The sequence below is a fragment of the Phaenicophaeus curvirostris genome, chromosome 38 (genome assembly GCF_032191515.1).
Source record: "Phaenicophaeus curvirostris isolate KB17595 chromosome 38, BPBGC_Pcur_1.0, whole genome shotgun sequence".
NCBI classification, from domain to species: Eukaryota; Metazoa; Chordata; class Aves; order Cuculiformes; family Cuculidae; genus Phaenicophaeus; species Phaenicophaeus curvirostris.
In genome coordinates this window covers 1,979,890-2,007,860 of record NC_091429.1, presented here as the reverse complement: position 1 = coordinate 2,007,860, position 27,971 = coordinate 1,979,890, and the positions used below count along the sequence as shown (strand labels likewise).

The 27,971-nt window shown below is 64.6% G+C and overlaps 3 protein-coding genes across 3 annotated transcripts; 1 reads left to right on the top strand and 2 right to left on the bottom strand.

The window, feature by feature from the left end:
• Positions 1-940: 940 nt before the first annotated feature.
• On the bottom strand, positions 941-9,169 carry NEMP1 (nuclear envelope integral membrane protein 1). The gene is made up of 11 exons (XM_069879444.1): positions 9,126-9,169; positions 6,461-6,630; positions 5,607-5,728; positions 5,309-5,519; positions 4,944-5,016; positions 4,717-4,810; positions 3,822-3,936; positions 3,098-3,323; positions 2,723-2,896; positions 2,257-2,477; positions 941-1,699 (listed from the first exon to the last, which is right to left on the bottom strand). The coding sequence occupies exons 1-10, from the start codon at positions 9,167-9,169 to the stop codon at positions 2,258-2,260; spliced, it is 1,449 nt and encodes a 482-aa protein (XP_069735545.1). The 3' UTR covers positions 941-1,699; position 2,257.
• NAB2 (NGFI-A binding protein 2) lies at positions 7,390-14,995 on the top strand. The gene is made up of 7 exons (XM_069879657.1): positions 7,390-8,579; positions 9,867-10,656; positions 11,023-11,156; positions 11,643-11,694; positions 13,197-13,329; positions 13,447-13,647; positions 13,770-14,995. Exons 2-7 carry the CDS (start codon positions 9,874-9,876, stop codon positions 13,862-13,864), a joined length of 1,398 nt encoding a protein of 465 aa, XP_069735758.1. The 5' UTR covers positions 7,390-8,579; positions 9,867-9,873; the 3' UTR covers positions 13,865-14,995.
• On the bottom strand, positions 14,931-27,912 carry STAT6 (signal transducer and activator of transcription 6). Its single transcript, XM_069879654.1, has 22 exons — positions 27,834-27,912; positions 24,614-24,744; positions 23,496-23,634; positions 21,818-21,901; positions 21,613-21,736; positions 20,409-20,470; positions 20,100-20,248; positions 19,827-19,958; positions 19,549-19,737; positions 19,386-19,473; positions 18,754-18,876; positions 18,547-18,639; positions 18,209-18,415; positions 18,038-18,132; positions 17,808-17,944; positions 17,212-17,358; positions 16,984-17,053; positions 16,616-16,741; positions 16,419-16,523; positions 16,251-16,331; positions 15,886-16,008; positions 14,931-15,802 (listed from the first exon to the last, which is right to left on the bottom strand). The coding sequence occupies exons 2-22, from the start codon at positions 24,727-24,729 to the stop codon at positions 15,607-15,609; spliced, it is 2,586 nt and encodes an 861-aa protein (XP_069735755.1). The 5' UTR covers positions 24,730-24,744; positions 27,834-27,912; the 3' UTR covers positions 14,931-15,606.
• Positions 27,913-27,971: the final 59 nt, after the last annotated feature.

Sequence of the window (27,971 nt, the reverse complement as noted above, 5' to 3'; positions counted from 1 at the left end):
GCCCCACTGATCGGTGCCCGGGGAAAGTTCAAGGAGGTGGGGAAGGATGGGGTGAAGCGGGGAGTGGAGATGGCTCTAGAGAGGATGGCAGAGCCCCCCCATGGCTCCCTGCAGCCTCCCACCACCTAGGGCACCAGCACAGACCCCCCCGAGCTGCTATGGGACCCCAGGGTGAGCAGAACCAGATCAAGAGCCGCCCCCCCCCCAGCTCCAGGGCAGCCCTGGAGGCCCCCAGGTCCGTAGGATGGGGGTGTCCCATGGTGGGGGCTGCACGGACAGGATGCCCCCCAACCAGTCTTCGGCTGCAGGGGGCTCGGGTGCTGCAGGTTGAGAGTAGAAGGGTCCCTAACTCACCTCCTGGTTGCAGAGCAGCAGCTCCTAGCGTGGCTTCAGCCTCGAGCCGGCGGTGCTCAGCCCAGCCCAGCGCCCGGTGCTGTCCCGGTCCATCCCACAGAGGGGTGGGAGCTATAGGGACCTCCCTCAGGGTGCTGCGCCCGCTGATGGAAAGGGAAACTGAGGCACGGAGTGCCAGTCAGCGCCAGGCTTCCCATGGGGGTCCCAGCCTGGCTGAGGAGCTGCTGCTGGCCCGCTCCCCTCGCCGCCCCAGCAGCAACAAGCAGGGAAAAGGCACCAGCAACCAGGCAAACAAAGAGAGTTTCCTCCCCGGGGTTGCAGGAAACCAGGGCAAGGTACAGCACCCAGGGCTGCTCCACCTGCCCCCACGGCAGCAGGTGAGCAGCCCGTGGCTCTCATTAGCCCTCCCTGAGCTCAGTGGCTACCAGGGAACCCAGCCCCCAGGGGCCTGTTTCGCAGCCCCCAGGGAACCGTGCAGCATCCTCAGCAGAGCGAGCACCAGGGGCAGACGAAGCAGAGCTGAGGGTGAGCCCAGGGTTGCTGGGGGACAGATGAGCAAAGGTCGTTACCTAAAAAATACATCTTTATTAAAATTACAATCAGTTGTTAACCAGGGAGAGGGGAGCAAGGCAGTAACAAGGAAAGCGCAGCAGGAGCGAGGAGCAATCGTGTGACAGAAACAAACCAAGGCGAAAAGCTCTGTCATGGGCGAGGGCTGGGCTGCAGGATCCCAGCCCCAGGCAGCTTTATTCCTGAGAAACCTGCACAGGGTGGGGTGTCCTCCCCAGCTCTGGCGCAGCTCTGCTGGGGAACAGAGACCCCTCTCCAGCGTGAGGAGCGGGAACACCGCCAGGGCCAGCTCTGGCCCCATCCCAGGAGAGAAGCGTGGTGGGAACAGGCCCCGCAGAACAGATTGAGGGGCCAGGGAGCTGCTGGAACCGGACCCACCAGCAAGGAGGAAGCACAGACACACTCATCCTCAGCACAGGGACCGCCTGGCAGAGGCTTTGCCACATCGCAGGAGCCGAGGGGAACAGGGTCGGGCACGTGGGACACCAGGAAGACTTCACAGCCGCCTTTAAAGCTCCGCAGCAGCAGAGGGGATAACCACATCGCATCTCCACCAGGGAGGTGCTGGAGTTTTTGGTATCCACGAGGGATTTAAACCAAGGCAAAGAGGCACAGCCCAGCCTGGTGGAGCCCTCCGGCATCTTTGGTAACAGCAGGAGGAGGAGGAGGCCACGCACTGCTCACACCCTCCTCAGAGCCTGGCAGCAGACAGAGCACGCAGCTACCGGTGGGACGGGTCCGAAGTTCTCTCTGTGCACGTCACCCTCACTGGCTCCTGCACGTGAGACAGTCCTTTTGTTCCATCTCCACAGGCACGTTCCATGCTGGAGGCAGCAGGTGAGGAGGGGGCTCCTGCCCGCTGGCCACAGCAGCAGCCCCAAGGACAGGGCCCAAGTTGTTCTCAGGAGCCAGACCAGCACCCAGGCCTAGGGAGAGGGTCTTGCCCCTGCGATTGGTGCTCTGGAAGCTCAAAAGCACCCACACAAAAAGCCAGGGTGGCTCTAGTCCCCCGCTTCTGGTAGAACCAGCATCCCACCTCTCGCCACCAGCACAGCCCGTGCCTGCCCCGTGTTCCCTGCTGGGAGCAGCTCCTGCCATCTCCTCAAGCACCCAGAGCTGCGCTGACAAAAGTTTCCACCCCACAGCCTGGTAGGAGCTGCCTGGGGCAGACAAGGGCGGCAGCCCCCTCGTTCCTCAGCCAGGCCCTGCCACAGCCCTGCTCGGGGCGGGATCGAGGTGCCAGGAGCAGACGCTCGCTGGCAATCGGGGCCTGGCGAACCCGCAGGTGTCGGGACAGGGGGAAGCAACAGGGCTTCTGCCTCTCATCCTGACCTCAATCAGCAGCCAGATGGTTGTTGGGCAGGAACCAGCTCATGTGATTCCCGTCCAAGCAGCCCTCCTCCTCCTCCTCATCATCTTCCTCCTTCTCATCTTCCTCTTCCTCCTCGAATAGCTGCTGCTCAAGGAAGATGCCGCCCAGGCCGTACTCCCGCTCGTGGATAGAGGTCTCCTTGGCGCTGACGTGAGAGGCACCACCCACAAAGTCAGCAAACCTGCAAAGAAGCCACAAAGCAGTGCAGGGTTGGTGGCCTCCAGCAAGGCCCTGGCATGCCAGGAGCTGGGGTGATGCATTTCTTTGCTGGGATCAGGCACTATCCATCCTTCTCCCACTACACACCCCACACCACAGGCCTTCCATGCTTCATCTCTAGCTTTAAGAGACAGGGAGATGACAGCACGGCACGGCCCTTGGCTTTTGGAATTGGCTACCCCCGAGCACACCACCAGGAGACTTTACCTCCTGGGAGACTGGATGCGGGAGATCGCGGTCCAGGCAGAAAAATCCGGGCTTCTGCAGTGGTTGCGAAGCTCCTCAAGGGCCTTGCGCGTCTCCACCTCGCCCTGGAGCCGGTATTCTTCCTCTGTTAGCAGGCGAGGGGGGCTCGGCGCCAGCCTGGCGCTCCGTACTCTCCTGTCCAGAGAGCAGCACCAGTTAGCACTGGGACAGGAGCCAGGGCAGGGTGGGAGGTGCTGACAGCATCTCTCAGGCCTCCACTCCTCCGTCCCAAGGAAGGTTCCCACCCTGGAGGTTCCCACCCTGGTTCTGCGACACAGACTCCATCCTGCAGCCGATCCAGGACCCACGGCACTGGGAACAGGTAGCAGCCCTCACCTGTAAGCAGCGAAGGCCCAGTGCAGGGGGTAGTCCAGGTTCTTGGTGCAGACGGCGGCGACCACCGCGGCCAAGGCGATGGGATAGATCTGGATGCCCGAGTACATCAGCAGCAGCCCCAGGAGCTGCAGGGCCCACGAGAGGAGGGTGATGCTGCGTTCGTTCTCCAGGGGGCCGTACCTGTAGCAGACGCCGAAGCTCAGGAAGCCCACGAGCAGCAGGTAGCCTAGGGGAGAGCAAGAGGGATTGAGCAGGCAGGAACCGGCGGGCTCAGCCAGCTGAGCAGCACCCGCCAGGACAGCGGTTAAATCCAGCACCAGAGCCTGCTTCTCTCCAGAGCACAAGAGCAACATCTGCAGCAGAATTTTAATCATAGAATCACAGCATCATGGAATGGTTTGGGTTGGAAGGGACCTCAAAGTCCATTCAGTCCCACCCCTGCCATGGGCAGGGACACCTCCCACTGGATCAGGGGCTCCAAGCCCCATCCAACCTGGCCTTGAACCCCTCCAGGGATGGGGCAGCCACAACTTCTCTGTGCAACCTGGGCCAGGGCCTCCCCACCCTCACAGGAAAACATTTCTTCCTCAGATTTGATTTAAATCTCCCCTCTTTCATCTGAAAACTGTTCCCCTGTGTAAGGCTTTTTTTCCACCAGCGCGTTGTGGCTCCTGTAGGAGCCAGGTGGGCTGTGACCCAGTGAGTTCAAAGGGCTCCTACCTACCTAGGAGGTACCGCCAGTAGGACTTGCAGATCTCCCGCAGGTTCTTGAAGATGAGCTGGAGCAGGTACAGGGAGAAGGACCAGCCTCCCACCAGCATGAGGTACACGGGGCTTCTCTAGGAGAGGGGACGGGGAATTCAAGGCAGGCAGTGCTCAGCCCCCCAGCTGCTAAGCCTTGTTCCACACAAAGCCAGGCCCACAGCCCAAGGCCACACGTGCCAGTGCTCCCACCATAAAATCATAGAATCACCAGGTTGAAAAAGACCCATCGGATCATCGAGTCCAACCATTCCCATCAATCACTAACCCATGGCCCTCAGCACCTCGTCCACCCGGCCCTTAAACCCCTCCAGGGAAGGGGACTCAACCCCCTCCCTGGGCAGCCTCTGCCACGGCCCAATGACCCTTTCTGGGAAAAAGTTTTTCCTGATATCCATCCTGATCCTCCCCTGGTGGAGCTTGAGGCCATTCCCTCTCGTCCTGTCCCCTGTCCCTTGGCAGAAGAGCCCAGCTCCCTCCTCTCCACAACCTCCTCTCAGGGAGTTGCAGAGAGCAATGAGGTCTCCCCTCAGCCTCCTCTTCTCCAGCCTAAACACCCCCAGCTCTCTCAGCCGCTCCTCTTCTTCTCCAGCCCCCTCCCCAGCTTCCTTGCTCTTCTCTGGACTCGCTCCAGAGCCTCAACATCCTTCTTGTGGGGAGGGCCCAGAACTGACCCCAGGATTCGAGGAGCGGTCTCCCCAGGGCCGAGGCCAGTGGGAGAAGAACCTCCCTGGCCCTGCTGGCCACGCCGTGTCTGGTCCAAGCCAAGATGCCCTTGGCCTTCTTGGCCACCTGGGCACTCCAGAACAAGGACATCAGCACAGAACGCTGTGAGACCCCTCGCCCACGGCACTCACCTTGGGCATGATCTTGGACATCACGTAGACGAGGATGAGCAGTGAGGCCAGCAAGCCAAAACTGATCCCCGCCGAGTAGAAGAAGACCTGGCTCCTGCAGGGATCACACACGTGCACAAAGTGGTTTACGGCTCATGGATACCTGGGAGCAACCCTGGGAGCCTGCAGAGCCAGGCACTGCCCCCCAGCCCTCCCTGTCCCCAGCTCGTGGGAAGGAGGCAGCTCACCGGCTCAGTGTGTCTCCACAGAAGAAGAGCAGCAGCCCCAGGAAGAAAACCAGGAACAGCTTGGGGTCAAAGCCTGGAAAGAGAGCGAGTCCAGGCTGAGAGGAAGCTGGCACAGTGCTCTCTGGCTCAAGCTCCTGCCTGCTGCATGGTCACCAGGGCTGGGAAGGGGCAGCACTCCAGACAAAACCCCAAGTGAATTCCTTCACGTTACACCCCACGGACAGAGACGCTCCCCTCTAAAGGCCCATTCGTCTTCCTGAGGATGAACCAGACCCATGGCCCTCACTGTGAGCTCTCCTGGTCGCATCTCCTTGCCCCCTTCACACCCACCTACCCCTCCTTAAGCCCCCCCAGAGGAGACGCACGTCGGAAGAGGATGACGGAGTACTCGGTGCTAGGTTCCAGCAGCTCAACCTTCAGGCAGGTCTTGTTGCTGTAGAGATCCACGTCGATGCTGGTGTCGTTCAGCTTCTCCTTCAGGAAGGAGGAAACAACGTTCCACATGTTGAATTTGTCCAGCTCCTCCTCGCTGTCCACCTGGGTGACTCGGATTATCCGGCTGCTGTTGACTCGGATCTGCACAGGCGAGGGAAACACACAGGAATGTGGCTACTGGAGATACTGGGCCTGACTGGATCGGGAGGACCTGCCTGTTCCGCTCACCTTCATCCGTGTCCACACATCGTGCCATTGCGGGGCTCGCGTGCTGGTGTAGCAGAAACGCTGTGGAGTTGTGTGGCGGTACGTGCGGCCCTCCTGGAGCGAGACAACCGATTCCCTGGCACCTGTGCAGCAAGGAGCAGAAAAAAGGGATTCAGCAACGCAGATCAAACGTGAGGCCCCTGTTTTGTTTGCTTCATCCACCAAAACACACAGCTCTGCTTTCCCTTCCCAATGGTCTGAATGGATAAAGGTAAAACCCCTCCTCTCTTTTCCTTGGAACAAGCTATCTGGCTGGTTTCTGGGATAACCCCACTCCAGAGACTGGAAAGCAGCACAGCCTCATCCCCTGCTCCTCTTTCCAGTCTATATCTCAGTTTTAGAGCCACCTCATCTCAAGGAATACTGAATTTGACTGCAACTCTAGCACGAATGTGCTCCTGAGGTGAAGGAGGCTCTGAACCCCGTGCAGGGCCCAGCCACACTGGTAGATCCCAACAGAGAGAGGCCAAACATCTCATCCTCCTGCACTCCTTGCCCATGGAGCGGTGGATCCCGACGGAGAGAGGCCAAATATCCCACCCTCCACCGCTCCCCATCCCGGTGCCCCCAACACAGAGGCCTAACGCCCCGTCCGGCAGTGCCCACGGGCCCCGGAGCGCTCTCTGCGAGCGGTAGGCCACGCTGGGGCTCCCCGGAGACAAACCGCGCTGCCCTAGGCCACCGGGTAGCACCCCCCGCACGGAAAGAACCGGGCCGCAGCCCTCAGAGCAACGGACGGCGCCGGGAGGGAGGAGACGGCAGCAGGGCCGCAGCTCCGGGCGCTCCAGCCTAGATGCCCCGGTTCCCCGGCGCACCTGCACCCCCCAGCGGCAGCGGCAAGAGGAGGAGGAAGAACAGCGGTGGCAGAAGCAGCCGCGGCGCCGCCACCGGTTTCATCCCTCCCGCCGCGGCCTCGCCGCCGACTTCCGCTTCCGGTGCCGCTTCCGGTGCCAACGCCCCCCCCCGGCCGCGCGGAGCCACGGGGCTCGCAGCCAATCAGCGCAGCGCAACCCTTGGTCCCGCCCCCTCGTGCGCGCTGCGACCAATGGGTGCGCCCAGCCCGTAGCAACCACGAGCCCCGCCTTAGCAACGGCTTTGACAGGCGTGCGCCTCAGCCAATCAGAGCGCAACCCCGCGGGTGATTGACAGGCCTCCCCGCCTATCGCGGAGCGGCCACGCGTTGTTTTTGTCAAGGGACCTCGCGGTTGGGGGGGGGGGGGGGGGGCGAGCGGGGCAGCCGTGGGGCTGGAGCGACCCCGGTACCGGGGGGAGGAGGACGAGGAGGAGGAGGAAGGGTCCTTCCCATCTCCCCAGGCCAAAGAGGGTCTAGGTCCTCGTGTCCGTCTGTCCGTCCTCCCCAGCGCGGGCCCCCGCCCGTGGGCGAGGAGCAGGCCCGGGCAGTTCCACCTCCCCCCTCTCTCCTCCTCCCTCCGCTCCCCGTGGGCGGCGGAGCCGGGAAGCGCCGGGGCCCGTGGGCGGGGGATGTGCGTCAGCCGAGCGAGCGGGGGCGGAGGGAGCGCGGAGGGGGACAGCGCCGGTCGCCCGGGCCCGGGGGTGGGGGGAGGTGGGGGGGGGGGGGCGCTGGGCCTACTCCCCCGCCTCCCCCCCCCCCCCATCCAGCCCCGTCACGGCCCCCGGTGCGGTATAAATAACGTGGAGCCACCGGGACCAGGACTGACCCCCCCACACACACATCGGGAACTGTTGTCGCTCGGCGGGGTGTGTTCACTCTGAAGCCTAATGATGGCGGAGAGCGAGCAGGGGGCGCCAGCACTGGGAAAAAGGGGGGGCGGGGGGGTGTCCATCCCTGCACCCCTCGTGTTGGACCCAAGACCCCCGGGACACCAGCCCCGGTCCCCGCTTCCCTCTAGGTTCTAAGACCCTCGCCCGCCGCAGTGACACCCCCCCACCCCGGGGCTGCCGTTCCCCACGGAGCTACCCTGGTCCCCCACGGTGTAACCCCCATCACTCCTCCCCGGTTCCCTCCCGGTGCTACCGACCCCCTCGGTGTCTCCCCCCGGTTCCCTCCCGGTGCTACCGACCCCCTCGGTGTCTCCCCCCGGTTCCCTCCCGGTGCTACCGATCCCCTCGGAGCCTCCTCCCGGTTCCCTCTTGGGGCTACCGACCCCCTCGGAGCCTCCTCCCGGTGCTACCGATCCCCTCGGTGTCTCCCCCCGGTGCTATCGATCCCCTCGGAGCCTCCTCCCGGTTCCCTCCCGGTGCTACCGATCCCCTCGGTGTCTCCCCCCGGTTCCCTCCCGGTGCTACCGATCCCCTCGGAGCTTCCTCCCGGTGCTGCCGTTCCCCCAAACCCCGGTTCCCTCCTGCTGCTGCCCTTCCCCCACCCCTCCGGTTCCCTCCCGGTGCTACCGATCCCCTCGGTGTCTCCCCTCGGTTCCCTCCCGGTGCTACCGACCCCCTCGGTGTCTCCCCCCAGTTCCCTCCCGGTGCCCCTCGCTCGGTTCCCCCCCCCCCCTCTTTAGCCGCCGCCGTTCCCCACCCCCCGTTCTCCCCCGCGGTCCCGGCGGGGGCGGCAGCCGCGGGTCCCGCCCCCGGGGCCGCCCACGCCGCGCAGCCGGGGCCGCTGCTATTTCTCGGTCCCGCCCGTGTGGGCGGCGAGCAGAGCGAGCGGCACGGTGGAGCGAGAGCCCCGGGACCCCCCCCCCACAAAACCCCGGGACCCCCCCCTTCCCCCTCCCCCCAGCAGCCCCGGGACCCGCAAGCTCCGGGACCCCCTGCACCGACGGCACCGGGACCCCTCCCGGCACCGGGACCCCCCTCCAGCCCCGGGACCCGCTGCACCGACGGCACCGGGAGCCCTCCCCTCTTTCCAGCCCCGGGACCCCCCCTAGCTCCGGGACCGACCGGCACCGGGACCCCCAATACCAGAGCCCCCCTCGTTCCCCTAGGGGCGCACGGCGGCCGCAGACAGCGGTAAGAGATTTGGGGTACGGGGTTGGGGGGGGGGAGCGGGGGGATGAGTCTGGGGTACCGGGGCATCAGCAGCCCCGTGGCCTCGGGGATGAGGATGGGGGTGTCGGGGGGGGGGGGGTACCGACCCCAGCAGGAGGGGGGGGGTGGCAGCGTGTCTGTGCCAGGTCTTGGGGGGCTGTGGTACCAGCCGGGGGGGGCACAGGGGGGCCTGGGCACCAGTGGGGTGGGGGGACCCTGAAAAGCCCCATAATGTGCTGCAACAACCCCCCCCCCCACTCCCCCCGGTGCTCCCCCACCCCGTACCCCTGCGCCAAGGGGTGAGGAGGGGGCTTCTGGCTGGCTGGCTGTTTGTCTGTCCCATAGCGAGGGATGAGGAGGGGGCTTCTCCTGCATGTCCGTCTGTCCATCCCCTGTCCCATACCAATGCACGTCTGTCTGTCCATCCCCTGTCCCATACCAAAGAGTGAGGGGGCTTCTCCTGCATGTCCGTCTGTCTATCCCTGTCCCATACCAATGCACGTCCGTCTGTCTATCCCTGTCCCATACCAATGCACGTCCGTCTGTCTATCCCCTGTCCCATACCAATGCATGTCCGTCTGTCCATCCCCTGTCCCATACCAATGCACGTCTGTCTGTCCATCTCCTGTCCCATACCAAAGAGTGAGGGGGCTTCTCCTGCATGTCTGTCTGTCCATCCCCGTCCCATAGCGAGGGGTGAGGAGGGGGCTTCTCCTGCATGTCTGTCTGTCCATCCCCTGTCCTATATCAATGCATGTCCGTCTGTCCATCCCCTGTCCCATACCAATGCACATCTGTCTGTCCATCCCCTGTCCCATTCCAATGCATGTCCGTCTGTCCATCCCCTGTCCCATTGCAATGCATGTCCGTCTGTCCATCCCCTGTCCCATACCAATGCACGTCCGTCTGTCCATCCCGTCCCATTCCAATGCATGTCCGTCTGTCCATCCCCTGTCCCATACCAATGCCTGTCTGTCTGTCCGTCCTCTGTCCTGTATCCTGGGCCAAGAGGTGAGGAGGGGCTTTCTCATGCCTGTCCATCTGTCCATGCTCTGTCCTGTACCGAAGTGTGAGGAGGGGGCTCCTCCTGCATGTCCATCTGTCCCATACCAATGCACATCTGTCTGTCCATCCTCTGTTCTGTACCAGAGGGTGAGGAGGGAGCTTCTGCATGTCTGTCTGTCCATCCATTATCTTGTGCCCCTGGGACGAGGGGTGGCGAGGGGCTCTTCTCACGCCCGTCCATCCGTCTGTCTGTCCGTCCGGCAGGCTCGCCATGGCCCTGCCGCGCACGCTGGGGGAGCTGCAGCTGTACCGGGTGCTTCAACGCGCCAACCTGCTGGGCTACTACGAGACCTTCATCCAGCAAGGAGGGGACGACGTGCAGCAGCTCTGCGAGGCGGGCGAGGAGGAATTCCTGGAGATCATGGCCCTGGTGGGCATGGCCACCAAACCCCTGCACGTCCGCCGCCTGCAGAAAGCTCTTCGCGAATGGGCTTCCAACCCGGGGCTCTTCAGCCAGCCCGTGCCCGCCGTGCCCGTCAGCAGCATCCCTCTCTTCAAGCTTTCTGAAGCCGGCGGCCGCAAGGCGCTCAGCAACGGGCACGCCAGCCCCGGCGAAGCCGCGGGCAAAGGGGGCGGCAGCGCCGGGACGCCCCCGGCTCGCAGCCCCACGGAGCCCCCCGAGAAGCTGTCGCCCTCAGCACCGCTGTGGCCGGGCAGGAGCACCCCGGAGTCCGAGGGTGGCGGAGACGAAGAGCCGGGGGGTCCCCCCTTCTCGCCGGGCGAGCAGCCGGCGGGCACCGAGGCGCTGGAGCCGGAGCTGGTGCGGACGGTGGCGGAGAGCGTGGAGAGGCTGCTGCAGAGCTACCCCCGCGGCGGCGAGGCCGAGCTGCGGGCGCTGCTCAAGCTCAACAAGAAGTTGGCCAAAGCCGTGGGGCACATCTTCCAGCTGGACGATGGCGACAGGCACAAGGAGGAGGAGATCCGCCGGCACAGCGCGATCTACGGCCGCGGAGAGACCCGGCGCCGCGAGGGCAAGCAGCTCACGCTCCATGAGGTGGGAGTCACCGTGGGCTTTGGTGCCAGGGAACACGCTGCCCAGGGAGGGGGTTGAGTCCCCTTCCCTGGAGGGGTTTAAGGGCCGGGTGGACGAGGTGCTGAGGGACATGGGTTAGTGATTGATGGGAATGGTTGGACTCATGATCCGGTGGGTCTCATCCAACCTGGTGATTCTACGATTCTAAGGGTCGCAGGATGAGGTAGCTCTGGACGTGGAGGTTGGGTTGGCAGCTCCAGCACACATGGGATGGAGCCGGGGTCAGGTCCCATGCCGGAAGCATCTCCCTGCATGGAGCCACCACTGCCTTAGCCGTGGGGTCCATGGGCACCTCCATCCCTGCTCACGAATCTTCTCTGTCCCCAGCTCATCATCAACGAGGCGGCCGCCCAGTTCTGCCTGCGGGACAACTCGCTGCTGCTGCGGCGCGTCGAGCTCTTCTCGCTCTCGCGGCAGGTGGCACGGGAGAGCACCTACCTGTCCTCGCTCAAGGGCGCCAGGTGAGCACCTGGCAGACCCCTCCTCACGGCAGGAGGGTCTCACTGTCACCCCTCGTTTCCAATCCCTCACCCCTTTTCCTTGCATGGGCTCTTTGTGGTGTGGGAGGTGGAGAGGGCGGCTGGGCTGCCAAGTGCTGAGGGAGGAGATGATGGGGCTGGGGGCGATGCTGGGTGCTCCAGGGGGGCTGCCCCATCCCTTGCCCCCTTCCCACGAAGCCGCTGCTTGCCGGGAGCTGCAGCTGGCGGGGTGGGGGGGTGTCTTTTCCCTTCGCTCTCCGGCTGCTCCCCCCTTTTTGCCACCCCCGGCTCCATCTGTGCCAACGCTCCGCGGGATGCAGCACCTTGCCCGGGCGGCTGCCCACGCTCCTCGCCGTGGCTGGCGCTGCCCGCGGCGCGGCGGGAGCCGTGGAGCCGTGCCCGGTGTGGGGCCTCTGCGCGGCCGCCCCCATGCCTGACGCAGCTCCTTCGCCTCCCCCCCCCACGCAGGGCACATCCCGAGGAAAGCGGGGCCACCGCGGCCAAGCGGCTCAAGCAGGAGGTGGGTGGAGGGTTGTGGGACCCGGGCGGCTGGGCGCGTGTGCGCAGACGCATGCAGGGGGGTGCAATAAGGTCTCGGGGCGCACAGGGGGGTGTGGGGATGCACGTGGATGCAGGGTGTGCACACGCGTGTGAAGGAGTGGGGGGCAGTGCCAGGGGGTGCATGTGGGCTTGCAGGGGGATGCACATGTGGGGTCGCAGGGGGGTGCAGGGGGATGCAGAGGGGTGTGGGGTGCACACATGTGGGGTCACAGAGGAATGCAGGGGGTGCATGCACATGTGGGGTCACAGGGCGGGGCACAGGGATGCAGGGGGTGCACATGTGGGGTCGCAGGGGGTTGCAGAGGGGTGTGGGGTCACAGGAGGATGCAGAGGGGTGTGGGGTGCACACGTGGGGTTGCAGGGGGATGCAGAGGGGTGTGGGGTGCACACGTGGGGTTGCAGGGGGATGCAGAGGCGCATGGGGTGCACACGTGGAGTTGCAGAGGAATGCAGGGGGTGCATGCACGTGTGGGGTCACGGGGGGTGCACAGGGGTGTGGGGTGCACACATGTGGTGTCACAGGGGGATGCAGTGGGTGCATGCACATGTGGGTTACAAGGGGGTGCACAGGGATGCAGGGGGTGCATGCACATGTGGGGTCACAGGGGGGTGCACAGGGATGCAGGGGGTGCACATGTGGGGGCGCAGGGGGTTGCAGAGGGGTGTGGGGTCACGGGTGCATGCAGAAGAGGGGTGCAGGGGGTGCATGCACATGTGGGGTCGCAGGGGGATGCACAGGGGTGTGGGGTACACACATGTGGGGTCACAGAAGGATGCAGAGGGTTGTGGGGTGCACACATGGGGTCTCAGGGGAATACACAGGGGTGTGGGGTGCACACGTGTGGAGTCACAGGAGGATGCAGAGGGTTGTGGGGTGCACACGTGGGGTCACAGGGGGATGCATAGGGTTGCATACATGTGGGGTCACAGGAGGATGCAGAGGGTTGTGGGGTGCACACATGTGGGATCACAGGGGGATGCAGAGGGGTGCAGGGTGCACACGTGGGGTCACAGGAGGATGCAGAGGATTGTGGGGTGCACACGTGGGGTCACAGGGGGATACACAGGGGTGCAGGGGGTGCACACATGTGGGGTTGCAGGGGGATGCACAGGAGTGCCAGGGGGTGCATGCACACACGGGGTAGCAGGGGGATGCACTGGGGTGCCAGGGTGGTGCGTGTGCATATGGGCCTGCAGGGGGATGCACAGGGGTGCAAGGTGCACGTGGATGCAGGGGTTGCACACGCGTGTGCAGGTGTTCACACCCGTGAGCGTGGGTGGGATGGTGCCGCGTGCCCGGGGCTGCCCACGCCGGCTCGCGTGGGCGGTGAGGGGTGGTGGCTCTGCGTGGGGCTGCTGCTGCGTGTGCAGCCCTGGGCGGCCTGGGGCAGTGGGCATGGAGCCCCCCGATAGCTGGGGCCCTTTTGGGGTGCCCTGTGCTTATCTCCGTGCTCCTGGCAGGCCGGAGAGCAGAGCCGCCCCGAGGTGCTGCCGCTGCTGGTGGGGCCGGAGACCCCCGGAGCCACGTACCGAGCCAGCTTGGAGGAGGACGCGGGCAGCATCTCCGGAGAGAGCCTCGATGGGCACCTGCAGGGTGAGGACGGGGGGTGCCTGTAGGGTTTGGGGGGGCCCCTTGCCTTTCCGAGGCACCCAAGAGCAGGTGGCAGCTGCCCCCAGCCCCTTGTTGCTGACCCTCATCCTTTCGTCACAGGGGCAGGTGCCTGTCCCCGGCTGACCCCCCCGCCTGGCGTGCCCCCCGACGCGCCCCTCGGCCTCGCGCCCCACGGGCTCTGGAGCCGCCACATCCTGCAGCAAACGCTGATGGACGAGGGGCTGCGCTTGGCACGACTCGTGTCCCACGAGCGCGTGGGGCGGCTCAGCCCCTGCCTGCCTGGGAAGCCCCCAGCACCAGGTAAGCACCTTGTTTGGGGGTGGTGGGTGGGTGTTGATATGGGGTGAGGGGGTGCGAGGATACGAATAGGGTGGTCTCCATCTCTTCATCACCCCCTGAGACCGTCTCCCCTGTCCCCGCAGAGTTTGAGGACGGGCTGGCAGAGCGGGGTCCTCCGGTGCCCCCGGACCCCCCCCGCGGCACCATCAAAGTGGAGCAAGAGACCAGCCGGCAGTGAGACCCCTGCAGCACCCCCCCCACCATTAACAAAGCAATAACGTGCTGGGGGACGGGTGCCAGCAGCGCAGGGGCATGGGGAGCTGGGGCTGGGGGGGGAGAACTTAGCCACAGCCCCCCCCAAATGCCCCATCCCCCCCCCCCAAACACTGCTCTGCTTACCTCAGCGGGGGCAGGATACACCTCCCCGCAGCAGCAATACCCCCGACCCACCGGGACGGCCCCGAGCCCGCTGTACAGACCCCCTTGCCCGTGCCCCCCCCCCCCCCCATCCTATCGGTGTCCCCCACCTCGTGCTGACCCCCCCCCACCCTCCCCCACCCCAAAAACCCCGGGTAAAAGAGGCAGGCGAGGGCCGCTTCGCCACCAGCACCCGAGCCACGTGCGGCATCGCGTGCTCCCGCGTCAGCGATGCCGCCCACGCCGGGCACAGGGTGTGGGCGCGCAGCCCCCGCGCTGCAGCCGCCAGCCCCCCCCTCTCCCCGCAGCGCACGTGCCAGCGCATTATGCCCACGCCTTGCGACCCCCCCCCCCTTCCTCCTCCCTGCTGGTTGTGTGCAGCATTCTGGCTTTAAACCCCCCCCTCCAGCATCCCCAGCACCAAGAATCCCCCCCTCCAGCATCCCCAGCTCCAACAACTCCCCCCCCAGCATCCCCAGCACCAACAACACCCCCACCCCCAGCATCCCCAGCTCCAACAACTCCCCCCACAACATCCCCAGCACCAACAACCCCCCCACCCCCAGCATCCCCAGCTCCAACAACCCCCCCACCCCCAGCATCCCCAGCTCCAACAACCCCCCCGCCTCGATTGCCTGCGTACCCTGCCCTGCATGGTCCCCATACTGGGGGGGGGTCACACGTTGCCCCCTCCCAGCACGAAGCAAGCAGGGTTTGATGGGCACTGGGCCAGCGCTGCCCCCCCCTTTCTAACCCCTTGGGGTGCCTGTTGCTCCCCCCCCCCCCCGTTTCCATGAGCCATGCCCAGCCCCCCGGGGTGTGTGGTCCCCCCCCCCCCCCCACTTTAGGACTGTGTGGTGTCTTTTTAGAGCATTAGCGACTCTTCCTTTGTAACGTGTACAGTAGATTATTTATTTTGTTATTTTGGAATAAAACTTTATTTTATGGCTTATCTTCCTGCCCCCCCCCCCCCTAAGCTCCCTCCCCCTGCTGTGGCCTGGGGTTGGGGGGGGGGGGCAACTCCTAGACCCCAAAGCAAGTGCCAAGTGTGGGGGTGCAAGGGGGTATGTCCCCCTCCCCAGACCAGTGTGGGGGTCCCAGCGTCCCATAGCCCGGGTTGGGGGGGGATGGGGGGGGGGGGGGGCCCTGTTGCGCAGCGGCTGCCACGTCCGTCGGTCTGTCCGCCCCCGCGTGTTTCCCGCTGCCGCCTCCCACCCGCGCAGCTGAGTCATCCCAGGCCTGTGGGGCTGAGCTCAGCGTGGGCTGGGGGGGGGGCACCGCGCTGGGGGCACCCCCACTGCCAGCCCCCCCCCCACTCAGCCCCCCAGGCCTGCGGACCCCACTTTTGGGGGGGGAGGGCGGGATTAGCAGCACCCCTGTGCTCCAAAGTGCAGCGTATAGGCAAAGATGGGGTTAGGGTATCACCCCAAAGTGCTTTCCCCCCCCTGCTCTGTGAAATCCCCCCTCCCCTGCTAGATTTTCCACCCCATCGAGTCCAAGAAGCCAGATAAGGCTGTGGTGTTTTGTGGGGGGGGGGTTCAGGGTTTGATGTCCCCCCCCACCTCACGCGTGTCCTGGCCGGATGCTGTCATCCCACCGAGCCTCCCCCAGCCCCCAGCAAGAGGCGCTGGGACTGGGGTACACGCTGCGCTGCGGGGGGGGCGTGAAGGGGGGGCCCAGCACAGGGCCCTCCAGGGGCAGCTCCTGCAGGAACTGATCCAAATCCGAGCCCGGGGACAGATCCATGCTGGGTGGCATCCTGGGGAAGAGAGGTGATGGGGTGATGGAGCCCCCCCCCCCCCAAATCTCCAGCATCCCCTCTGCTGACCCCCCCCCACTTACCACCGTGGGGAATTCTGCAGCGGCGCGTCCACCAGCGGCGTGAACGCAGCCAGCTCGGGCATCTCCTCATCCTGCGGCTCCGGCGAGGGCCCCCCCGGCAGGTACTGGCTGGGCATGAAGGGGCTGGGGGGGGGCAAACAGTCGCACTGTGGGTACCTCACTGCCCCCCAACCCCAAGCCCCAAGGCAGAGCGGGGAAACGCTTGGGTTGGGGGGGGGCTCTGTAGGGACCCCCAGTAACGCGGAGCACTGGGAAGCTGGGGAAGGTCCCTCCAGGTCTGCTTGCACCAGGGCGAGGAGGAAATTAAGAGAAAGGGGGGGACGGGGCAGGGTCCCCCCCACCTCCAGCCACGCGCTGGGTCTTACCCGGGGTTCTGGAAGGCAAGGTCTTGGCAGCGAGGCAGCGTAGGGTCCAGGACCAGGGGCGGCGAGAGCATCGGGGACGCGCTGCAGCGAGAAGCAGGAGCTCAGAATTGGGGGTACAGTGCCTGAGCCCCAACTGGGTCCCCTTCCCAGCCCTAAAACTGCTCCTACCTGGGGAAGGAGGGTGCGAGGCTGTCCGAGACCATCCTGTTGATGCCGCTCTCGGCTGGGGGGTAGCCCGTGGGGACGGGCTGGGGGCAGAAGGGAGCAGGGGGGCTGCAAGCAGAGCAAGAGGTTGGTAGCTGAGGGTGTTTCGAGCCCCTTCCCAGCCGAGCACACGCGCTCAGGGCACGGAGCTGGGCACTCACCAGAGGGGGCTGAGCACCGACTGCAGGCTCTCGGGGTGCAGCTCGGGCTGCAGCATGGGCAGGTTGAACACCTGAGGGGAGGGGACCTCGGGGGGAGCCCCCACAGCGCTCGGGGGCCGCTGGTCCCTGCAAAAGCATCGTCCCCGACTCGCTCAGCTCAGCTCTGGCTGCACGGAGCGGGCGGCGCGTCGACTCGGGCTACCCACGGGGGATTCCTCGCTCGCTGGCAGGTCCCTCTTTTGCCTGGTGAGGAATCCCCCCACCCAGCAGTGACACACGCCTGCTGAGGACTCTACGAATCCTTTTTTCCACAGATCGAGGCGCCCGCGCACACCCCAGCCCGGCCGCGGCCTCACCCATGCGCCCACCTCTCGCTTTCCACTGTCATCTTTATAGCGGTGGAGACGTAGCCCCGGCCGTCCTTGCCCGTCTGCTCCTCTGCTCGGAGAAGAGAGAAAGCCATGAAGCCAGCGTGGGGCCAGGCGGTGCCAGCTCTCCCTGCCCCACCGAGCCCTGGGGCCAGCAGAGGTCCCAAATCCTTCTTCCCTCCCACCTCCCCCAGCAGACGGGGAGCCCGGGGACCCCCGGCCGCTCACTGTTGTAGTGACTCCCGAACGCCTGGTCCTTGGGGATGTTGGGGTAGAGGTTGCGGAGCTGCACCAGGTCCCGGATGCGATCACCAAGAGAGCGGATGGACAGGTCCTTGGCAGAGAAGGGCTGGATGTTCTCCACCTGGCTGGAGCCTGAGGGGAGACACGGCACGGGGCTCCATAACACCCGACACAGAATCAGAGAATCACCACGTTGGAAGAGACCCACCAGATCATTGAGTCCAACCATCCCCATCAATCACTAACCCATGTCCCTCAGCATCTCGTCCACCCACCCCTTAAACCCCTCCAGGGAAGGGGACTCAACCCCCTCCCTGGGCAGCCTCGGACAGGGACCAATGACCCTTTCCATGAAAAATTTTTCCCTAATGTCCAGCCTGACCCTCCCCAGGTGGAGCTTGAGGCCATTCCCTCTTGTCCTGTCCCCTGTCCCTTGGGAGAAGAGCCCAGCTCCCTCCTCTCCACAACCTCCTCTCAGGGAGTTGCAGAGAGCAATGAGGTCTCCCCTCAGCCTCCTCTTCTCCAGGCTAAACACCCCCAGCTTTCTCAGCATCGAAACCAGCCCCTGTCCCCCCTCTCACCATCCTTGCCCCGGATGACATAAGCGATAGTGACGCCCCCGATCTCGGAGTCACTGAAGCGGAGCAGGAAGGTGCCGTCAGGCTCCGTGCTCAGGAGTTTACAGACGTACTGCTTGCTGATGAAGCCGATGATGAGCCTGGAGGGACAGACAGATGGGAGAGTTGGACCAGGACTCCCTAGGTCTGGCCTGGAGCAGCCGTGAAAACCCACCTGGCCCCTGAGCACCCACCTGTCTGACCAGTAACTTTTAAGGCACCTCTTGGTGAGGTCGAGGACTCCATCAAACCACTGCCAGAAGGTGAATCCCCGACCAGGCAGGATCTCCTGGGGCAGGGAGAGGGTGTGAGGCCCCCCAGGGCCACGCAGCCCCCAGTCTACTCTGCTCAGCCCTCCCAGTAACCTTGTTGAACTGGGCCCAGGAGACGCTGCGGCTCTGGAAGTCCTCGAGGCTGGTGCTGTGGTCATTAAAGATCTTCTGGGCCAGGAAGAAGTAGTGGTCCTTGAGCAGCCCCTTGGTGGTCTGCACCTCCGCCATGAACTTCAGGTTCAGCGTATCGCACATCTTCTCCCAGGGCACCCGCTCGGCCACCACAAAGGGCACTCGGTCCTGCGACAGGGCCAGGTGGCATCAGGACAACCTGCTCGAGCCTGGTGGCCGTTCCCATCCCAACTCCATCCTCGGGGAGCTGGAAGCTCCCTCCCTCGCCTTGCAGCTCCATCCCTCGCCGGGGCACTCACAATCTCGGAGAAGGCGTTATCCCACAGCACGGTTGCTTTGGCGTTGTTGTCCTGGTTCCCGTGGACGATGACCACGATGGGCAGGGACAGGACCTGGGGCCACAGAGCGAGCCCTTCTCAGCCCCAAGGGGAGCAGGGGGGCAGCGCCAGGACCCCCCCCGAGGGAAACCACAGCCCTGCCCCATCCTGCAGGAGAAGGGCTGGTACCTGGAGGTGGACGGAGAGGTTGCTGGGGGTCAGGGCCACGGTGGTGCTGAACAGCACGGCGCATTTCTCCTCGGTCACCGACTCGGAGCCCTTCCGCTCACAGCGCTTGATCTTCTTCAGCAGCTGGAGAGAAGGTGAGAGAAGCTGGTGAGGGGGCTGGGGAAGAAGAGGAGCGGCTGAGAGAGCTGGGGGGGTTCAGCCTGGAGAAGAGGAGGCTGAGGGGAGACCTCATTGCTCTCTGCAACTCCCTGAGAGGAGGTTGTGGAGAGGAGGGAGCTGGGCTCCTCTCCCAAGGGACAGGGGACAGGACGAGAGGGAATGGCCTCAAGCTCCACCAGGGGAGGGTCAGGCTGAACATCAGTTAAGAATTTTCCACAGAAAGGGTCACTGGGCAGTGTCAGAGGCTGCCCAGGGAGGGGGCTGAGTCCCCTTCCTTGGAGGGGTTTAAGGGCCGGGTGGACGAGGTGCTGAGGGCCATGGGTTAGCAATTGATGGGAATGGTTGGACTCGATGATCCTGGGGGTCTTTCCAACCTGGTGATTCTCTGATTCTAAGGGAGCTGAGTGACACCCCTGGGCAAGCGCCGGCCTCGGATCCCCAGCTCCGTTCAGCCCCTCGCTGGCGGCACTCACCACGTTCTTGAAGTTGGCGCAGCAGGTCCCGCTGGTGGGGTTGGTCTCCAGGGCCACCACGTTGTGCATGATCTCCCCCGTGCTCTCGCTGGGCAGACGGGAGGGTCAGGGGGTGCTGGGGTGGCAGCCCCCTCAGCGCCGCGCTGCCCAGCCGGCTGCTCACCTCAGGGTGTTGCTGTAGGCGCTGAGCGCCAGCTCCCGCGCCTGCTTCTCCGTCACCATGTCAGCCCTCACCATGTAGGGTTTGGCCGATGCCTTCAGCAGCTGAGGACCCAGCAGGAACCGGACGCTCGCCTGGAACTTGGTTTGGGTCTTCAGCACCTGCGGAGGCTGCTTCTCCACCAGGAAGGAGCTGGGGGACAAAGGGAGACGATGGTGCCTGGCACAACACCCCACCAGCTCGGCCCCAGCTCCTGCAGAGCCACCTCGCTCCTCTGGTACCTCTTGACCAGGCTGGATAACACCTCGGTGAACCTCTCCAGGAGCCGGGGCAGCAGCTCGGGCCCCAGCTCCGCGCTCGCCGCCATCACCTGCTGGTGCAGCTGGAAGTAAACCTCGACCAGGCTCTCACACCTTCCGAGAAAACCACAGGGAAAGGGGCGTCCTCAGCCACATCAGAGCCGGACCACGGCTCTCCTGGAGCTCCTCAGGCCAGTGGGAAAAGCAGAGGGAGCAGCAAGGTGGTCCTGGAACCCCATCCCTGTGCCACCTCACCTCTTCTGCAGCGGAGCCAGGTTCTCCTCAAAGAGGGCCCCGTTCCCTGCCAGCTGCTGTTGCCTCTTCCAGATCTGGATCCTCTTCAGTACCTGCTGCTTGGCCACCTCCAGCTCTTTCACGGCCTCCAGGATCATGGTGGGCAGCTCCTGGGGGGCAGCGCTGGCCGTGGGGCTCTGCTCTGCATCATCCCCCAGGCACACACCCCAGCCCCACACCACCTCCCCAACCCCACGCTGGGGTTTGCAGCCCCCTGGCAGGCAGGGCTGCTGCTTTCCCCCACCCCTGGAACCCCAAAACCCCACTCACGCTCTCCAGGGTCTTTCCTTCTGTCTTCAGCTGTGGGTCCCGCATGTTTGGCTGCAGGGCGGCTGAGGAGGAAGGACACGGACGGCCCCGTTAGAATCATAGAATCACCAGGTTGGAAAAGACCTCTTGGATCATTGAGTCCAACCATTCCTATCTGCCACTAAACCATGTCCCTGAGCACCTCACCCACCCGTCTTTTAAATACCTCCAGGGATGGGGACTCAACCCCCTCCCTGGGCAGCCTCGGACAGGGACCAATCACCCTTTCTGTGAAAAATTTTTAACTAATGTTCAGCCTGACCCTCCCCTGGTGGAGCTTGAGGCCATTCCCTCTTGTCCTGTCCCCTGGCCCTTGGGAGAAGAGCCCAGCTCCCTCCTCTCCACAACCTCCTCTCAGGGAGTTGCAGAGAGCAATGAGGTCTCCCCTCAGCCTCCTCTTCTCCAGCCTAAACCCCCCACAGCTCTCTCAGCCGCTCCTCTTCTTCTCCAGCCCCCTCCCCAGCTTCCTTGCTCTTCTCTGGACTCGCTCCAGAGCCTCAACATCCTTCTTGTGGGGAGGGCCCAGAACTGACCCCAGGATTCGAGGAGCGGTCTCCCCAGGGCCGAGGCCAGAGGGAGAAGAACCTCCCTGGCCCTGCTGGCCACGCCGGGTCTGATCCAAGCCAAGATGCCCTTGGCCTTCTTGGCCCCCTGGGCCCCTGCTGGCTCCTGTTCAACCAACCCCCCCAGGTCCTTCTCCTCCAGGCACTTTCCAGCCAGACTTCTCCTAGGCTGGAGCTGCTCAGGGTTGTTGTGCCCCAAGTGCAGGACCCGGCGTGTGGCCTCGTTAACCCTCCTGCCGTTGGTCTCAGCCCATGGATCCAGCCTGTTCCGATCCCTTTGGAGCCTCCCGACCCTCCAGCAGATCCAGCTTCCACCCAGCTCAGTGTCATCCGCAATCTTGCTCAAGGTGCACTAGATGCCTTCATCCAGGTCATTAATAAAGACGTCGAACAGGGCTGGACCCAGCCCTGAGCCCTGGGGACACCCCTTGTGACCAGCCTCCAGCTGGAGTTAACTCCATCGACCACAACTCTTCGGGTCCGGCTTTCCAACCTGTTTTCCACCCTGCCCTGCCCAGCACCCCGGACGGACACACTGCCCTCACTGCGCCCCCCCAGCAGCCCCCCAGCGCGCTGGGACCCATCCTGCGCCGTCCCCTCACCTGGGGGGCCATCCCGCTCCCACAGCGCCTGGATCTCGCGGATTCGGTGCTGCAGCCGCTGCAGCCCCAGGCTGAACTTGAGCTCCTCTTGCCTCCGGTGGAAGCTGAGGGGCAGGTGCTGGTCCTGGGGGCAGAGCAGAGTGGGGGTGAGCGGGGTCCAGCCCCAGAGCAGGGGGTGCCTCGCGACGGGGTAGGGACCACGCACCCTCTTGAGCACGGCCGCCTTCTCGCCCTCCAGGATGGTTTTCAGCACGGCCGCTAGTCGCAGTGGGTCCTGCCTGTAGGCGTTCTGCAGGGAAAGGGGGTGTCAGTGGGTAGAACAGGGTGCCCCAGTTCCAATCCCAGCCCCTTCCCACCCCACTCCAGCCCCATTCCAACCTCCTTCCCAGCCCCTTCTTGCGTTTCGGGTCCCCTCCCTGCAACGAATGGTGCTGTCACACCGGGGTCAGACAAACCCCAGCTCATTTCCAGCTTTCACACTGCTTTAAATTGTATAAAAAAATATGGATCAACCAAAAACTAAAAAAAAAATCCAAATCAAAGCAAATTCTCTAATTCCTCGAGCATCTCCTCGAGCCCCGGACACCTGGTGAGGGTTCTCCCAGCCTCCCTGGCCCAGGTGGATTAATGCTTTCCACCGAAAACAAGGAGAGGAATTTCCCTGTTGGCTCCAGCTCCGTGCGCCCTGCGCCAGCTCCTCCGGCCCTTGTGCATTTCCCAAATTAGCTACTTCCCAAAACAGCAGCAGAGCGCAACGCTGAACCGCCGCGCGGCTGCTCCGTGGGCTCCCGCGCCGCCTTAGCAGCAGCTCCACACCCAACCCTACGTCCTGATGCAGCTCTGGGCTGGCACAGGGGCTCTGCCAGGGGCCATCGTGGCCACTCGAGGGCTCAGAGAACAAAAAGTGCAGGTTGAGCCTCTCATCGGCTGGTTTTTCCCTCCCCGCAGCCGCTTTTCTAGCCCTGAGCACCCAACTCCCATCGCTGGCGCGCGGCACCACCGGCTCGGCAAGGAGCAGCCTCCTGGCAAGAAGCGCTGCAGGAAGGAGGGTTGGCTCTTACGGGATGAGGGAGCAGGGGAGGGTGCCTCTTCCTGAACATTGTAAATAAAAGAAAAAAAGCCGAAACATCTGCGCCTGGGCCCACACCAGCTTCCAAAAGCCGGGAGCAGCCTCGCTTGAGGAGGTCACCCCCCCTTCCCTAGAAGTTTTGCCTAAAGCAAAGGTCGCCCCCTTCCCAAATGTTGTATGTTAAAATTGTCTGTTACCAAAAAAAATAAATAAGCAGAACGGGGCGCTGGGAGCGAGCAGCACTCAGCCCTCACGCTAAAGCTCCGCAGGCAGGAGAGAGAGGGCAGGGGTTACATCTGCAAACAGAGAAGGTGGAAGAGAGACAGCGCAGCTCAGCCAGAGCGCAGAGGAACAGCCCGGAGAGAAACCCAGCAGCGCAGGCACAGACGCAGGAGGAAACGCAGCTAACACGGCCCGGAGAAAGGAGAAATCAAACGCTCGAGCAGAAAATGGGGAACAGCTGCTGAGGTGGCTGCGTGGGCACTGGGTCTGGCTCCGGGCTGGGATGGGGCAGCTCTGGGGGCTGAAAGCTGGGGGCAACGCAGAGCAGGGGAACTGCAACTGCTGGGGGTCACCCCTGAGGGGCAAACGAACCCCCTCTTTGTCCCCCTGAAGTGCTCCGAAAGCCCCAGCGCCTGCCTGAGTTGCCCACGGGTGGCACTGGCCTCGAGACGGGCGTCAAGAGAGGACCAGCTTGGAGCATCGGCCCTTCGAGCGCTTGAACCAGCAAATCTAAAGCAGAAAATAATCAAATCCTCGCTGGAAGCCAGATGGATCCCAGCCCCGATGGGCCCCACACCCGGTCCCCAAGCACCTCGATGCCGTTGACTTGTTGGAGGATCTGGCACGGCTGCCCCTCGCTGCCGGCCAAGCCGCGGAGCTTCTCCAGCATCGCTGAGAGCATCCCGCTGGCCATGCTGGTGCAGAAGGCGTCTGAGCCATTGATGAACTCCCTAGAGAGGAGAAAGGGCTGAGTGGAAGGGCACGAACCCTCCCCTGTGCCACCCCGTGCCCCACGCTCGCTCCGAGGAGGAAGGGACTCCTGCCTTTCCCGTGCGTTACCCAGCGCTGGCTGGATTTCCAAGGAAAAAATGCTGCATGACTAAGGGTGAATTGCGCTGAGGGGGATGAGGTGGCTCCCTGGAGAGGACATGGCTTCACGTGGAGCCCCCGCTGCTGTGTTTGTCCACCCACCTCCACCACGACTCATCCCACGCCGTGCCGCGAGCCCCTCGCCCACCACCAAACCCCAGCCCCGTGTGCTGCTCCTCTCACGCCCTCCACGGCCCCACCAGGCAGGAGGACGTGCCGGGGGTTTTTCCTGCATCCCAGTCATTGCACCACGCCAGGGGAAGCGCCCTAGAAAGCCTGGGGGAGCTGTCGTAGGCACAACCAGGAGCTGTGCCCGTGGTCGCTGCCACTGCAGACCGAGCCAAGCAGTCCAGACCCTGCAGGTGCTAAAGGACCCTGATCCACTTCACACAGGAGGCTGCACCCTCTGCCCATGGTTCCAGGAGCTCCATCCACACCCAGTTCTGCGCTCGCAGGGCTTTTTCTAGGCTACACTGCAAGCATTCCTGACCCAGACCTGCCTGCAGCCCCGTCCCCTGGACAGGACCCTGGGAGCAATCATAGAATCACCAGGTTGGGAAAGACCCATCGGATCATCGAGTCCAACCATTCCCATCAATCACTAACCCATGTCCCTCAGCACCTCGTCCACCCGGCCCTTAAACCCCTCCAGGGAAGGGGACTCAACCCCCTCCCTGGGCAGCCTCTGCCACTGCCCAATGACCCTTTCCGTGAAATTTTTTTTCCTGATGCCCAGCCTGACCCTCCCCTGGTGGAGCTTGAGGCCATTCCCTCTTGTCCTGTCCCCTGTCACTCTTCTCCTGCCTCCAGCCCCCTTTCCTTTTGCACTGGGGGACTCACCAGGGCTGGTTCTCCAGCCACTCAGCCAGCAGACAGCGCAGGCTGCGGGGAAACTCGGTGAAGAGGCCGCTGAACTCCTCTGGTGGCATCTGGGAGACGACGCTCCAGAGGGACATCTTGGGAATAGTCACCTACGGAGAAACAGGAGGCGACGTGAGCTGGGAGGTGGCTGCAGTGCCCAGAGCCCCCAGCTCTCTGCCCAGCTCCAGCTCCTTCCAGCGTCTGAACCTGCTGCTCAGGAGGAGGAGCAGGAAGCCCAATCCAGGCTCAGCCTCTTGGGCAATCCTGGGCGGGCAGGCAGCCCACTTGTGCCTCAGTTTCCCACATGTCCGGGGAATCCCTGCACCTCCTGCCATGGGTGGTGCACAAGGAGAAGTGGAGGGGCGGGTGAGCGCTGCCGGTCTTGGCACAGGAAAGCTGGGAGAGCTGCTGGGAGCAGAAAACGTGGGAAACCCCAGGGCGCAGCGCGACTGCTCTGCTGGGGGGGTCTCACTGGGGCTGCCTGGCTGCTCCCCCAAACCTCCCCAGCCATCCCTGAGGAAGGCGCCTTCCTCTCGTGCCCCATCACCCCTCTGGAACGGTGGCTCCAGAGCTCAGGGAAAACAAGAGGAGGACTGGAACGAGGCGTGGGATGGGAAACTCCACAGGGAAGTCCTGGGCTGGGGTTGGGGGGGGGGGGGGGTCACAGCAGGTTCCCACCTCACCCCAAGGCTGCAGCCCTGGCAGAGCCCCCCTCGCTGGCCTCTCCGCGGTGTCACCTGCTCCCTCTCCTCCTGCCCACGCCAAGCGTCTTCCCAGCAGCTCATTCCCTCCCTCCTTGCCACGTTCCCCCTCCAGCCCCCACCGGGACCGCGTTCCGGGGGTTCAGCCCGCGAGGAGGTCACCGGGCACCCCTCGCTGCCCCTTATCCCGAGCCGGTGGGGACAGAGATGGCATCCCGCGCTGGGACGCAGGGGCACGAGGAGCTCGCAGCTCGGATGCGAGGCCAGCACAGCACCCGGTGCCCCCGTTCCCGAAGAAAAAAGCCGAGCTGGGGCTTGGCACGCTGGGTACCCGCGGGCAGCGCCTTCCCGCAGGCCTCGGCCGCGCGGCGAGCGAGAGAGCCGAGGCGCAGGGGCGGAGGTGGAGAACCCATGCGAGGGGAAGGAAGCCAGCGTCACTGGGGCAACAGCGCAGCGAGCGCAAAACAACCGCGGCGTGGCCTGCGCCAGGCTGCCTGCCAACTCGGCTCCGGACGCCCTGTCGGAGGAGAAGGAGGAGGAGGAGGAGGCACACGCCCAGGGCTCTCGTGGCGGCTGCATGGCTCTGGGGGCTCTGGTCCTGCTGCATCGCCCGCTCCTGCGTCCCGCAGGAGCGGGCGATGCAGCAGGACCAGAGCCCCAAGTCCTGCTTCGTGGACCAGTGATGCTCAGAGGTGATGCCCCGATCTCCTCAACACCCCTGCTGCGATCCAAGCTGAAAAAGCAGCTTTCGCTTGGCCATCAGGACGTGATCCCCACCCTCCCTCCCCATTCTGAACCTGTATTTCTGCTCAGGTGCTGGCTGGCACCCTGGAAACACGGGCATGCCTGAATTTGCTAGGAGCCTGCTGGAGATGCTCCTCCTTCTTGCTTCCAGCTCCTTGCCAGCCCAGGGGACAAAGGCTCAGAGGGGAGGACAGCCCTGTCCCAGTCTCCTGGTATCGGTCTCAGCAGATCCTTCAGCCCAGCCCATTTCCTTTCCACCCCAAACAATTTCCGTGTTTTCCTGCTCCGCTTCTTCTGCGGGACGAGCCTCTCTCCCTGCCAAGATCCAGCTCCCACAACAACATCCCAGCTGGGGCCACGCTGGACGGAGGTTCCCGGGAGAGAAGCCTACGTGCCCAGCTCCAGCCTCCTGCACCATGGCAGGATGAGGCCGCGCGGGGCTTGCTCTGTCTGCACCCCTGCAAGACCAGGGAACTGTAGAATCCTAGAATCACCAGGTTGGAAAAGACCCACCGGATCATCGAGTCCAACCATTCCCATCAATCATTAACCCATGGCCCTCAGCACCTCTCAGGGAGATAGAAGCTGGGCAGCAGGAGGAACAGCAGAGGGCTGGTGACGGAGGGACCCTCGTTCCCAGGGCAGCCTGGCAAGCCCGCAGCTCCCAGCCCCGCAGCTCAGCGATGCCACAGGAGATGCAGCTCCCGACGCAGCAGATGCATCCATGCCCACCACGGATGCCAGAGGAATCATCACAGAATCACCAGGTTGGACGAGACCCACCAGATCATCGAGTCCAACCATTCCCATCAATCACTAACCCATGTTCCTCAGCATCTCATCCCTTAAACCCCTCCAGGGAAGGGGACTCAACCCCCTCCCTGGGCAGCCTGTTCCACTGCCCAACGACCCTTTCTGTGGAATATTTTTTCCTGATGTCCAGCCTGACCCTCCCCTGGTGCAGCTTGAGGCCATTCCCTCTCGTCCTGTCCCCTGTCCCTTGGGAGAAGAGCCCAGCTCCCTCCTCTCCACAACCTCCTCTCAGGGAGTTGCAGAGAGCGATGAGCTCTCCCCTCAGCCTCCCCTTCTCCAGGCTCTCTCCAGAGGCAGCTCCCACCGCAGGGGCTGCATCCCTGCCCCCCACCCGCTCCTGATGCCCCCCGAGCATCCCACCAGCCCGGCTGACGCGGGGCTCGTGTCCCGGGGAGGCTCCCCGGCGCTGCGACACGGGGGACACGGCAGGGACCCAAACCCGCTTGGGGAAGCCGGAACCGAAGCCTCGAGCGGCGAAGCCCACGGGGAAACCCCACGGCTGCGCGGAGCCCGGTGGTGGAGCAGGACGCGGCCCCGGGGACACGGAACAGCCCGGGGGGGCACCCCGGGTCCCCCTCTTGCTCCCCCTTCTCACCCCCTCACCTTGCTGCGTTATTTTCGCTCCCTCTTGCAGCCCAGGGGCCGCTTCGGGGTGTGGGGGGGGGCGGGTGGGGATCCCGGGACCCCCGGTTACCGGTGCCCCGCGCCCTCCGTGCCGGTTTCCCCGGGGTTGCTCGGGGACGGGCGCTCGGAGGGCTCCCAGAAAACGCTCGGGACACCGAGTCTCGTCCCGCGGGGCCGCAAGCCCGGAGAACTCGCTGCCCCCCACCCCCCCGCCGGTGGCACCGGGGCCGGTACCGGGAGCCCCACCGGGAGCCGCCGCCCCCGCCCCGTCCCGCTCCCCGGGGGCTGCGGGACCCCTCCCCGCGGTGTCCCGGTACCTGCGGGGCCGCGGGGCCCTCAGTCCATGGCGGGTGGCGGCGCCGGACCCGCCGCTGCCCCGCTCCGGCGGAAGAGCCGCCGGCAGGAAGGGGGAGGAGACCGTGGGGGGGGGAGGGGGGAGCGGGCACCGGGCCGGG